Genomic DNA, 14,657 nt, shown 5'->3' with positions numbered 1-14,657 from the left:
CTTGTAAACTATATACAACTTAACAATAGTAAAGTAGGATTCATGACAGATGAATCATCCACGATGAGCAAAAAGTCTGCTCTGTCCATCTCCTTGCAAGTAAATATTACAGTAAACAACCAGAAATAAATACTTTTAATAGCATTTTTTTACCTTTATTGAGTTAACAAATACAGAAGCTTCATCTATTGCAAATGCTTTTATATTCTTGGCTTTACATAATCTTGGTTTTGACAATAATTTTTTATTACTTAATTGGATGTCTTTTGCTTGTGAAGGTGCTTCTTATATGCTTGGCTAAAAGACAGGCATGGCGCGGTTATTTTTTAATCAGTTTCCTAATTTAATTTTGTGACATTGTAGCAACCACTGTTTAGAGTTAGCTGAAAATGATGTTGTGCACGATATTTTACCAATTTGTCACATAAAAAAGTTTTGTGATAAGTTATATTCCATTTACAATGCATCTCCTCAAAACAAAAAGGAACTGGAAACTGTTGCCATTGCTTTAAGTGTAAAACTAATTTCCATTGGACAAATTCTAGGTACAAGATGGGTGTTATCCAGTGCGAGCTGTAATGTTTGAAATAACTATGTAGCATTGTATCAATACTTTCACGAATCTTTATTGGATTTAAAACTTAACGGAGGAACTACGCAGGCCTTATAAAGAAGTTATGTGATATCAATTTCATGCTTAACATGGGACTAATGCTAGATGTTTTGATAGAACTAGAACATCTTTCTATTTCTATCAAAACTTCCAGACGATCAGTCATTACTAACATGTGCACCACACTATCACATCTTTAGATATTTTAAGTAACAATTTTTTTGTGGCACACCTTACCACCTATTATACTTTTCTATTTTTTGTTTTATTATTTAGTTATCTTTTATTTTTCAATATTTTTTTTTTTTTGTTTTATATTATTTAATTTATATATTTTATTTTGCTAAGCAGTCCTCAGTGTAAGTAGCTTAGCGGATAGTGCGATTCCTGGTGGTGTCTGCGGTTCCTGGTTCTATTACTCGTTCGACCTGGATAGATACATCAGAATACACTAGAAGGCTTTTACAAATACGCCTTTAACTAGCAGGCCTAGACATAATTACATAAAAATACTAGACATGATTTACACACTTAACTGCCACACTATCACATCTTTAGATATTTTTAGTAACAATTTTTTACTAGCAGGCCTAGACATAATTACATAAAAATACTAGACATGATTTACACACTTAACTGCTGTTTTAGGATAAAAACAAGCTATAGAGATATTACTTTGCCAAGCCACAGAGAACGCGAATTCATATCTCAGCGAGTCTTGATAGAGAACGATACTTTGTTTATAAAGAAATGAATGGAATATGCTTCCACCCTATGAATACCTGGCCACTATCCATACAGATAATATTCTGGAACATTACTACAACCGACACTGAAACATTTAAACTGATAATTTTCTTTCATTGGTAATGGATGCTCTCTATACTTAATATTCAAATTCCTAATTCTTGGCTTTAGAAATAACCTAGATAAAAGATAGACAAACTCCTTTACCTGATGCACATTACCTTAAAAAACCATATGTTTTAATCAATGAGAAACAATTCAGGTGAATATTATTCGCAAACGCAGCTTGCAACAAAAAAATTTGAATATAAAGGTGCCAGATCAGAAAAGTTTCTAAAATTAATCAAAAATAATTTTTTAGTAAACTAAGTAAAAATCTTGATTCTAGAATGTTTAAACTAGAGCTGCGCATAAATCATTAGAAGACAAAATAAATGAATCCAACAAAGAAAAATACGATAATTTATTAAAAATTTTTTAATAAGCCATAATGGTTTGCACACCAAGATCCATGCTTAAGAGATAAAGACATCACACAATTAGCTAAAACTTTAAATATTTGTGAAAATACAGCAGTCCAATAATGTTCAGCCTTTGAATCTTGCTATAAATACTTTGATTGTTTCTACAACTGAATGTGAGCATTCTACTTTTTTCACTATGAATATAATTTTATCTTCCTGGCAAAAATCTTTAATAATAAAAACTGTTTCAAGTTTAATGTTAATTTCTTTAGCAGTCCACTAATTATTTATTTTGATCCAAAGGGTTATGTCATTTAGTGGTTTGGAAAAGGACATTGCAATGCTAATTTTAGGAATTATGAAGCTTCGACATTAAAGTCCATCAATGGAAGTGAAACACTTTGGAAGATATTTTGACCGAATTTTTAAAAATAATTTTCAAATTGGTACACATTAATGAAACTTATTTAAAAATAAAATTTTACATTTATGTTTAAATACACCATTGTTTTTTAATTGTTTAATGATGCTTGATTTTACACTGACTATATACATATATATATATATATATATATATATATATATATATATATATATATATATATATATAATTTGTTTTAGAAAAGTTTTTACTTAAATGTAACACTACCATCAGGAGAAGTTCAACGAGTCAAAGTATTTTTAGGCATAAAACTCAGTTCAATATTCAAAAATATATGTTTATCTGCTGACCTTGATCCTGATAAATATATGTTAGTTGATTCAAAAGGAACAATGATTGCAAAGTTAAATTGCATAACTGAAGAGTTCTCTAATAAAAGTTTTAAAATTGTGAATGTGAAAGATTCATTAAAAAAGCAAAACAGTATTGGATCACAAAATAGCAATAGTAGTGCATCTGATGTATGAATTTGATAAATTAAATAAAACTATAAGTTGTTTTTATTGTTTCCTTTATTAATATTAAAATAATTACTATATACTATAATTGTTATTTTTATAGTTACTTTTTATGTTAATAGTTTTTATTATTATTGTTGTTGTTTAAATTTTAGAATTACCCAGGAGAGTTTTATATTAATGTAAGTTGCATTTTTATTTTTTTCCCTTCAGCTTATTTTTTTTCTTCCTTGTTAAATATATTAACTTTATACTATTATATGTTGTACTTTGTGTGCTTGTGTGTGTGTGTGTGTGTGTGTGTGTGTGTGTGTGTGTGTGTGCGTGTGTGTGTGTGTGTATATAATGGTGCTAAAAACAATTTTTTTTGAAAATGTCAGCTGACACCCCCTAAGTGTGTTTTATATAATAAGATAATACTGGATTTAAAAAATTTGTGAATAAAAAATATTTTTACGGGTGCCACAAGACCCTTATACATCAAACAGGTTCCTAATATTCACCAATGGTTACCAAGGTTGATTGTTTAGAAAAATCAGTTTTTTAATTTTGTGTTTCTATACTGTATAAAAAAATATAATAAATATAATTTTTTTTACAATATAGAAACACAAAACTAAAAAAACTGATTTTTTTTAAACAATCGGCATCGGCTGATGGTTACCAAGAATAATGCAGAGGCCGATGCATCGGTACAACCCTAGTTTTTAGCACCACCCTAATATATATATATACATATATATATATATATATATATATATATATATATATATATATATATATATATATATATATATATATATATATATATATATGTATACACACATATATATATATATATATACACACACACATACATATATATACTATACTATACTCAATCCATATGTAAGGTTGCAATTTCCTAATACCATTTTTGCGCTCTTGATTGCTGCCCTATGCCAAAGCCTTAGTCGATGTAGTAGCACTCCGTTGCTGGTCAGGCTATTTGATAGTTGATGTATGTACTGAAACCACCACAACTTCTTGTTTTTTTTATGCTGTCATCCGCGTACGTCTAATGCTGCATTTATATATCTGTATGTATATACACATATTTCGCATTTAGATTAAAATGGGAAATAAAAATTTATTGTTAGCAATCAACTTTCTTCTTATAATGATCTGGGTTTGTGGAATTAAAATGCTACTTTTATCAACCTTATGTCAATGAGAGCAGCATTTTGATTTTTAAATACATCATACTAAAATAACTAGTGTTTTGTACTCTCACAAAAAAAAAAAAATCAAGAAACCTGAAAATCATCTAAATTAAAAATGGATTATAAAAAGTCATAAAATAAAAATATGAAATAAAATTAAAAAAGTATGATAAACATGAAAGAAAACTTTTTATCTAAAAATAATATTTAACAAGTTAGAACTCCATAAGAGTGTATTCACAATTTTCTATGAATAGTCAGTAATGAGGGATAGTTTGAGAAGACATAATGTAGAAAGCTCCTAAAAGTATGTATCATAGCTTGCTGTTCATCAATATAGGAATAATATATGTTAACAATATTATTTTGATAATAGTAAATAAATGAGTTTTGTTCGGGTAAAATTCGTCGGCCACTTCAAGCCCAAAGCTGTCAGACAAAAAATCACATTTAAGAACAACTGTTTTTTCTAAGCAATTAAAACAGGTTAAATTTTTATCTGGGACTTCAAAATGACTAGGACTAAATTATATAGTTGTGTTATCAGCAAATAGAAACACTGTAGAGGTATAGTCATTAGAAAGATCATTAGTTTTGATGAGAAATAACACAGCAACAAGGATGGAATCTTGTAGTACTCCTGAAATTACTAGAAATGAAAAAGAGTGTTCTACATCAAGGACAGTGTGCTTTAGTACTTTTATATTCTTTATATCAATCAATCAAGATATTTCTGAAATATTTGGTATTACATTTTAAGGTTGTTTACAAGTAGTATAAACTACTAACATTAAGTAAACACCTAATGACAACGATTAAAATAGTAATGGTAATAATAATAAAAATAATGTTTAAGGGGTAAACAGATTCTATCTATTGACCAGCCTTGCACCCCTTCTTCATCTATTAGGCTGGCGCAGATGTATTTTTAATACATTGTTTCCAGTTTAGGATGTTGAATGCTGGATCTTCTCGACTTTATTCCTTTAATTCGTAAAGACTCCAATAGTCACATGTTTGGCCTGGGCATTTACATTCGTAAGAATTCACCCATTTGTCAAGAAACTAGTTTTGAATCCACAGACTATTCTTTTATGTGCTTTCGTTTAGCACCACTTCACTCTATCACCTTTCTCTTTGTTCTATATCGCTCTTCTTCATTTCAAAACTGCACTCTTTTCGATGTTATTTCTGTTCATATTGACCAAGCCCTCTCTCTTTATCCATCAGCCAATATCGTTGTTGTCGGTGACTTTAATGCTTATCACACTGAATGGCTTGGCTCTAGTGTCAGTGACTCTGCAGGCGCTAAAGCCCACAACTTTTGCCTTTCTCAATCCCTAACTCAAATAGTCAACTTTCCGACTCGCCCGAAATCTTTTTTCTTCCTGTCGACAAATGTGCTTCTTACATAGGAATGAGAGAATAAAAGATTCCATGCAGGCATGGAATCTCTTATTCTCTCTCAACAATTTCAGATCAAGCCTCACTCTTCTCCATGGTTTTTCTCACATTGTGCTGATGCAATTTCCAATCGAAACCGTTATTTTCATATCTATCATCAAAACAATACTCCAGAAAACAGACGTCTGTTTATTACTGCAAGAAACCATTGTAAAAAGGTTTTGTCTCACGCCAAAGCCCGCTATTCTCAGGTCATGAAATCTCGTATTTCACTACAAAAATTAGGCTTTTGTGACTTCTGGAGAATCTTTAATAGTATCAATAATAAGGGCGAATCTGTAATTCCACCTCTCTTGTATGGTTCAGACTTTGTCACCTCACATAAAAAAAAGCTGAATTGTTTGCTAAGAATTTTTCATCAGTATCATCTCTTGATTCCGCTAGTTGCGTTCTACTTGATGTAGCTGTCAAATAAGTCGACCCATTGCTTGACATTCTTATCACGGCAGCTTTTGTATCTAAAGTGATTTTCTGCTTAGACTCTTCTACAGCTTGTGGCCCAGACAACATACCTGTTATAGTCTTGCAGAAGTGTTCTCTGGAGCTGTTGTCTATACTTTTAAAGCTACTTAACAAGTGCTTATCCTAGTCTTGTTTTCTGGTATGCTGGAAAGTGGCATCTGTTATCCCTATTTTCAAAAATTCTGGAGAGCGATCTGATTCATCTAACTACCGTCCCATTAGTCTTCTTCCTATCATAAGCAAGGTTTTTGAATCTTTAATTAACAAACACTTAATCTCTCATCTTGAATCTAATAACTTACTTTCTGATCATCAATATATATATTTCAATCTTCTCGTTCTACAGCTGATTTGCTAACAGTATTAACTGATAGGTTTTATTGTGCATTAGAGGTAGGGAGGTTAAGGCCATCGCTCTTGACATTTCTAAAGCTTTTGATAACATTTGGCATGCTGGTCTTTTCCATAAGCTTTCTTCTTACGGTGTATCAGGTAACATCTTAAAGGTTATTGAATCCTTCCTTTCTAATTATAGTATAAAAGTTGTCCTCCACGCACAGCACTCTTCTTCTTATTCTGTAATTTCAAGGGTTCCTCAAGGTTCTATCCTTGGCCCTATACTCTTTTTAATTTACATTAACAATCTTCCAGATATTCTTACATCTAAGGTGGCATTGTTTGCTGATGATACTACCATTTATTTTTGTTGTGATAAGAAGCAAACACTCTCTGAATGCTTGGTGGTGGCATTTGAGCTTGAAAAGGATCTCACTTCTGCTACAGCAATGGGCTCACAGTGGTTGGTGAACTTTAATTCAGATAAAACTCAACTTTTTTCAGCCAATCATTATTGCAATAATTTAGATATATGAACGGTAATGTACTTGATGAGTCATCTACCCTTCATCTTCTAGGCTTAACTCTTACTTCCGATCTTTCTTGAAAACCATTAGCATCTGCTAAGGTTGCATCTCTTTGTCGAGCTCAACACTTTTTTACTTCGGATTTTATTCTCTATCTCTATAAATCTCAAATCCGGCCTTGTATGGAATACTGTTACCATATCTGGGGCAGATCTTCTAATGATGCCCTTTCTCTTTTAGACAAAGTGTAAAAACACATTGTAAACATAGTTGGACCTGCTCTTGCAGCCAACCTCCAACCATTATCACATCGTCGTAATGTTGCTCCTCTTTTCTATAGATACTATAATGGGCACTGCTCTAAAGAGCTAGCGTCTTTTGTGCCATCTCCTATATTTCTTTCTTGTGTTACTTGTCATTTAAGTCTCATCCTTTTTCTGTGACTGTTTGTAAGTGCTCCAAGAACTCTTATTTGTCTAGTTTTTTTCCTCGAATATCAGTTCTTTGGAATTCGCTTTCTTCCTCTTGCTTTCCTGATTTATATAGATTGCAATCCTTTAAGTCATCTGTCAATCGCTATCTTGCTCTACAATCTTCATCTTTTCTCTTCCAGTATGACTGCAATTGCTAATATGAATTATAATAGTGATTGCAGTCATATAATGTTATCTACCATTTCTTATTTAATACTTTATTTTGATATTCTTATTTGATATTTTAGTTGGAAGATTCTAATTGGATTGGTTTTTTAAACATCACTAATATTCTAAAAGTATGTTCCTTTCAGTTGATTAATTGTCTTTTTTTTGTTATTTATTTTTTATCTTTTTTTTTTTCCTATCTTTGATTACTTTTTTGATCATCACTTTTTTTTACAACAAAATAAAAAGTTTGCCAAAAATTTTTTAGAGTGAGTTACAAAACTCTTCAATTCAAAACCTTATTTTATCATTTGTGAAAGAAAGAGGAGGGTATTCTTACTTAAGAAAGGTGAATGGTAAGTACTATTTTTTTAGTCTAAATATGTTTAAACTGTTAACCCTTTTAGCATTGCATGTAAAATACACTTTAAATTTTAATAAGTATTAATTCATTAATATCAAGTTTGATTAGACATAATTAAGAAGAAAAAAAGATTTGTTTTAAATACCAAGTTAAATTTAATAAAATGATAATAAAAATGTTTTTTTTTTTATTATTATTAAGTTTATTTATTAAGTTTTAAAACTGGAGTTAAATATATTTTTTTTTTTTTAAAAAAGCATTAAATTTTTTATCAAAAAAAGATATAATGAAGCTTCGTTCTTTTAGTTTGTAGTACACGCTGCACTTATTTTTGTCTTATTATTATTATCTTGTTAAAGAAAAAAACCTAAATTTTATGAAATAATAATATTTACATAATTTTAACATTTATCAGCAAATTTATTTAAATTTAAGTATAAGATTAAATTTTTTGTCTGTTTACATCATTGTTGCGTCCTCATTACATCAATAAATGACAGTTTGTTCTGGTAACCTTGTAGAGTACATGATACTGTCTTTTTTTTGGCTTTATTTTGAGATCTGCATAATGTCTGTAAAATATTGTCACAGGTTTTATACAGTATCAGTGAAATGTTTTTGCATTCAATAAATGAGTAATAATAATCTAAAAACTTCTTGATAATAATGCTGTTCTTGCATTGTAACATAATGTTCGGCAAAGTATTATAATCATAAAGTTGTTGCGAGTGGAATATGATCTAGACACCGCTCTTTTACTATATCTGTTCCTTCATGGTCTAAATTTTATTGATCTAGCTCTTAAGTATTAAGGTGAGAGAAAATTCCAAATCATAATGATTTGGAATTTTCTCTCACCTTAATACTTTCATGAACCATACAATCTACAATTTTTCAAGTCTTCTGTCAACTGTTTACTTGCTCTTTAACACTTTTCTTTGTTTTCTATTGACACCCGACTTCTATCTTCTGCCGCACAAGTTTCATATTCTCATATGATTTCAGTGTTTTTTACAGATTGTCTATGCGCTTAGTTATATATGCAGTTTGGCTGTAACTGGAACACTAACTTAATTACAATGTGGTCTTAAAAACATCACTGACTGTATAATAAAAGGGTTTTAGAAATTAAACTTTATACAAATTATTAGTATAAAGTTTAATTTCTTATAATAAATTATTTTAAAATCTCTCTCTTCTAAATCTAAATGTCATTATATTTATATATATATATGTGTATATATATATATATATATATATATATATATATATATATATATATATATATATATATATATATATATATATATATATATTTATATATACACACACACAGTTTAAGTACTAGTTATACACCACTGAGTTTTTATATATATAAGATCAGAGAGCAACAAGCCTCGGTATAAAAAATGATAACATTTGTCTGTGTGTGTGTATATATATATATATATATATATATATATATATATATATATATATATATATATATATATACACACACAAACTATTGGTGTATAAACTTCTTGTAAATGTTATAAAACTCTGATAACTTTTTTTTAAAGAAATTGGCTGCCAATCATTTTCTTCATTTCACTAATATTGGATCTAAAAAAATTTTTGTTTTTTTAAAATCGAAACAAAAGTTCAAAAAAATTTTATTTTTTTAAATATTTTTTATAGATCACAAAATGTCTCATGACATCCTAGATGATCTAAATGATCTTGCTGGACAAGTGCATGCAATCAATGACAGATCGGAATTATACCGCTTTGTCCCAAACACTGTAGGTTCTGCATCTATAGAAGATGGAAAGAAGCCTAGTAAAAGACCAGCACCTCCACCACCGGAGTTAAAAGATCTAGTAAAATCTGAAAAGATTTCTGAATCCAATTTTTCTAATAAGACAATAGACACAACTTCTCAAAATAGTTCAAGTCCAAAGTTGCTTAATAAATCTAAACGTCATGCACCGTCTGTTCCATCTAGCCCTGTTGTATCTGTTCAGTCTATAAGCTCAAATAAAAATGTAGAATCTGCAAAAAGTAGTGAAACTTTTGTAAAGTCTATTCCATCAAGCCCGGTTCCACCAATTCGTATAATGAATTTAAATAAAAACATGGAATCTGCAAAAAATAATGAAGCAGTTGTTAAATCCATTTCGCCAAACCCTGTTCCTGCAACTCGGTTTATCAACTCTAAAAAAAACTTAGAATCAACAAAAGAGACTGAAGCTGTTGTGAAGTTTGTTTCATTAAGCCCCGTTGTACCTATTCGAAAAACACCAGAAACTCTTGTAAAATCTCCTATAACCACTCAATCCCAAAGGTTAGTTAAAAAATCATCAGAAGGAGATAAACCTCCTCCTTTATTTGTTCCTCCACCACCACCGCAAGAGCCACCACCAGATGATTATTCTTCTCCAGAAGATGAAACTCCTCTATTGAGTAAGTTTTTTCAAAAATAGCTTATAGATATAATTTTGATTTTGAATAATTATATCAAAATAAAATAGTTTATTAAAATTTCAGTTTTTAAAATTTCTAGTTTACAAACCCCCATTTCTGTTTAATAGACAGCAGCACCTTGAATCAAGTAGAAACATGTAATGCTTGTATTGGTTCTAATGATGATCATAATGTTGAATGTATTTTAAATTCTGATGCAAATGATACTGAAAAAGATGTTTCAGCGATTTCAGACGAAATATATGACTTGATTCCAACACAAAGTAACACACAAAATAACCCAGATATCAGTTTTGAATCAGGTTTTTAAAAAACTATTTTTATTTTAGGCAATTTTTTAGCTTGCTTTAATATTTATATTATTTTTAAAATAATTTTAGAAATTCTTTCTGAAATTGTTGAAGTCTCTGAACAAAGTGATGGTGATGATGACATTACATGTGATAGAACTGTTGACCATATTTGTTGTGAATCTAAATTTGATTTCAAATTAGTTTCCTCTTTTTCTAATACACATCAACAAAATGTTGAGAGCAAAGATTTATTTGTTATTTCAAAAAAAGAAGAAGAATGCAGAAAGGATGATTCTTCTGGAAGTGTATTGGAAAATTCTGGTTTCAACAGAAAGGAAGATTCTTCTGAAAGTGTATTAGAAAATCCAGGTTTCAAACTGCAATTTATTATTATTTTAAACTTGATTTTAAATTTATTTTGCTTGAATTTTTATTTTGTTTTGTTATTATTATTTTTGTTTTGTTATTTTGTTTATTTTGTTATTTATAATATTACTGGCAGTAAATGGCTTATTTTCATACTGGCAGTAAGTAACCCAGCTAGCTAGAATTTTTGACTAAAACTACTTAGAAGAACACTGATTGTTTTAATTATATTAAGTTTTAATATATATATATATATATATATATATATATATATATATATACATATATATATATATATATATATATATATTCGTGTTTTAATTAAATTAAATATTATAATAATACTTAAACTTTTTTAATAATGAAATTAAAATTAAAAAACTCTATGGAATTAAAAAATCACACAGGCAAAGTTCAAGCACAGTAGTTAACATAGTAGTAATATTTTAACAAGGTAGTTGTCACGGTAGTAACATTTTAACACTGTAGTATTATTTTAACACAGTTGCTATCAATTTCAGATTAAAAGTTGATTTTTCTTACTCTCTGTAATAATCACACTTTAACTCTGTAAAATACTTTTTACTCTAACCTTAATTTACTAGGGTAAATTAGGTTAGGGTAAATTGTAGGGTAAATGTTGGGTGTTATTATCTGTAGAACTTGTAGTGTGCGTATGGCATGTAGAGTGTCATAAACTTTTAAAGCAAAAGTGTTATTTAACCATTTTATGTGTTTAAGTGTTATTTAACAATTAACAATTAAAATTTTTACAGTAAAATCAAACATTTTTGTCAATCAATTGGTTTTGCTTTAGAAGTATATGGCATACTCGTTATGCATAAAACATTTTTGTTAATTTTATTTTATATAATTTTTTTTTTTTTAACAATTCAGGTAAAAACTCAGAAAATGTTATGTGCGCCATAGAGTTTCCGAAAAACATTGAAAAAATTAAAAATAGTTCCGCAAAAATACCACCCAGTGGTTTGTATTCCATGTTGAAAAGAAAATCAGTTGGGATTTCTGATGTAAACCAAAGTACATCTTTAGACAATGTTGATGATGATATTGACAAATTGTCTACTTTAAATGGTAAAACCGATTTGTCTTCTGAATGTGATTTAGAAAGATTGAATTTTTTAGATTCTGTTAGATTAAATGATAAACAAGCGAGTCATATTAAAAATCAAGTAAGTCGAATTGATGATCATGTAAAACCAATTGATATAAATAATGTTGAATTTAATGAAGAATTCATCAAACCAACAGAGATATTGGAGCTTAAAAAAAGTAATAATATTGAAAAACATGATTGGGAAGACGAAAGTAAAATATTACCACAATACACAAATCATCATGATTCCAGCCATCATGATTCTATTAATTGTACAATTGATTGTGAGAAAAATCTGCACAAAAATTTTTCACAATCCTCTAATATTATGTCACACAATCCTTTAACTCCTGATCTCGTCAAAAGCACTGTTTTTTTGGAGACTACAAATCAGACACCTGTGAATTTACTAAATGCAGATGATAAAATGTCTGATTTAGCACCTGGTAGTGGATTTCAAATTGAATCTGGAATAAGTGAAAAGTTAGAATCTTTAGTATATAACCATAGTAACCATAATAATATGGAATCAAGTAAAGCAATAAATCATCTGGAAAATAAGATTCACTTTTTAAATCCAGATTTGTATTCGGAGATTGATGCATCGTCCTCAACTCAAAACTATAATAATTTAGAGTCTTGCAATAAGTCAGAAAACTTAATAATCGATAATGTAATTCAATCTAAAATATGTAACAAGTTACAGCATAACAAACATGTTCAACCATTGCAAGAAATGCATAAAGAGCAGAAAAGCAAAGTTAATAGTTTTTACAATCCTGACAGTTTAGTAATTTTTCCTGATGAACAAAATGAAAAAAAAATTAACTTAAATACTGAAAAATATTATTTTGACCCAGATAAAGTTGTCATTTTTCCAGACCAAATCCCAAAGGATTCAGAAATCTCAAAGGGTTCCGAACCTCCAAATGGTGCTAATCCTTGGCGTATTCATGCATTGTCACATAAAAGTGGATTCTCGAAAATATCACCTTTATCTAGAGATAGTTCTATCAGTAAAAATAGTGAGGTTATTAACACAGATGCCTTGAGACTAGTAGGCGCAGATGTCATGGCTCTTGATGAAGGAGAAAGTAAGGATAAAGGTAATGACTTAAAAAAGAGTATACACTTTGAAAAAGAATTAACCTCTGAAACAAAGTCAAAATCTACTGACAATTTCTTAAATAATCAAAAAAGTAGTTTTTTTTATAATAAAAGTCTTTCTCAAGATGGAGACTCTTGCTCTTTGCTAAGTGCGTTGCCTAAGTTTGAAGAAAATACCTCGAGTTTTCCATCTTATACAAATAATCTACAACTGTTAAATGACTTTCCTTCAAAAAAACGTCAAACAGAGCCTTTAAAAAATCAAATATCATTAACAAAAGATTATAAGCTATCAATAAAAAATCAGACATTTGATTTAAGATCGAAAGATCAAGAAGTGGTTCAAAAAAACGTGCCACCTAAAACCCTTCCGAAACGAAAAATATCGAACGATAAATCTTTAGAATTACGGCAAACGTCGAATGATAATAATGTTAGACCTTCAGAAATTGTTCACATATCAAATGAAAGTAATGTAAAACCTTCAGAATTAGCAAGAATTTCGCAGTTACTGTCGTCAAAAAACTGAGCTGTTTATTTTTGGAGTGCCTGTATTTATTGTTTTATAATGTAAATTATTTATTATATTATTATCTATACATTAATTAAATTAAATATTGAAATAACTGAAATATTATAATTTGTTAAAAACCTGAAAAAGTATAATATATAATATATTAGAATACAATATACAGTCTGTTGTGATATAGGTTTTATAATAAAATGTAAAAAATTCTTACCTCGTAATTTAATGTATAAATTTGTAAAAATTCGTAATACAATGTAATATATCATATATTATTATAAATTATATAATAATTTATTGTATATTATTGATATATAGTTTTAGAAAACTTTTAACACGCATATATATATATATATATATATATATATATATATATATATATATATATATATATATATAATATATATATATATATATGTATATATATATAATATTAAGCTATTTTCCTTTTCTACGTTATTTTTAGGTGTCAGAAGCGTAATATATTCTTTGTATCAATTATTAAAGCAGTTTATTTTTACCAAATAATATATTTATGGTTTTTATTTGATTGGTATTTTAAATTTATGTACGCGGGATATATATTCAATTCGCCATTTCGATATTAATTTTTGAATTTCACGCGTAAAGCATAATGGAATAATTGAGGCACAAAAAAATTTATCCAAGTAAATAAAAACATGTCTTGAATCAGTTACGCATGAGTAGCGGTGATCATTGCGTCGTTTAAATTGCAGCAATGGTAGACGATATCTAGATAAATACATTATCAAAGATCATATTAACAATTTTGAAAACTGAATATTTAAAGTCATTTATAAATTTGTTTTTAGTCGATTTTCTGTTCAAATCTTTTTAAATTAGGACGACCTACCGCTATTTATCTTTGATGTTACCACTGATATTTGGAAGACTTAGCGCCAAACCAGCCTAAACAACGAATATGTTGAAATGAGATAATTTGACGCAGAATTTAAAAGTCTTTAACAAAAGCCACTAAACCGAAAAAATTAAAAGTAATTGCAGTTCAGTGCACTTAAAAATTTAAATTATAGTATTTTG

General features: G+C 28.6%; 1 protein-coding gene across 6 annotated transcripts in view; it reads left to right on the top strand.

Annotated features, from left to right (window-relative positions):
- The window catches only part of LOC105845600 (uncharacterized), a 36,254-nt gene extending 22,109 nt beyond the window's left edge, over positions 1–14,145 (top strand). For 3 of the 6 annotated variants that reach the window (XM_065810871.1, XM_065810872.1, XM_065810870.1), the window contains exons 5-11: positions 2,880–2,906; positions 7,437–7,487; positions 7,625–7,712; positions 9,401–10,165; positions 10,294–10,488; positions 10,567–10,848; positions 11,743–13,724. In XM_065810871.1, the coding sequence (XP_065666943.1) occupies positions 2,880–2,906; positions 7,437–7,487; positions 7,625–7,712; positions 9,401–10,165; positions 10,294–10,488; positions 10,567–10,848; positions 11,743–13,598 (3,264 nt within the window). In that variant the 3' untranslated portion in view covers positions 13,599–13,724. Of the gene's footprint in view, positions 1–2,445; positions 2,728–2,879; positions 2,907–7,436; positions 7,488–7,624; positions 7,713–9,400; positions 10,166–10,293; positions 10,489–10,566; positions 10,849–11,742; positions 13,725–14,061 lie in introns of those variants that run through there. The other 3 variants (XM_065810868.1, XM_065810867.1, XM_065810869.1) reach the window with 2 other exon arrangements.
- Positions 14,146–14,657: the final 512 nt, after the last annotated feature.

Source organism: Hydra vulgaris, chromosome 11, assembly GCF_038396675.1.
Source record: "Hydra vulgaris chromosome 11, alternate assembly HydraT2T_AEP".
Classification (NCBI taxonomy): Eukaryota; Metazoa; Cnidaria; class Hydrozoa; order Anthoathecata; family Hydridae; genus Hydra; species Hydra vulgaris.
This window is presented reverse-complemented; position numbering and strand designations above follow the sequence as displayed.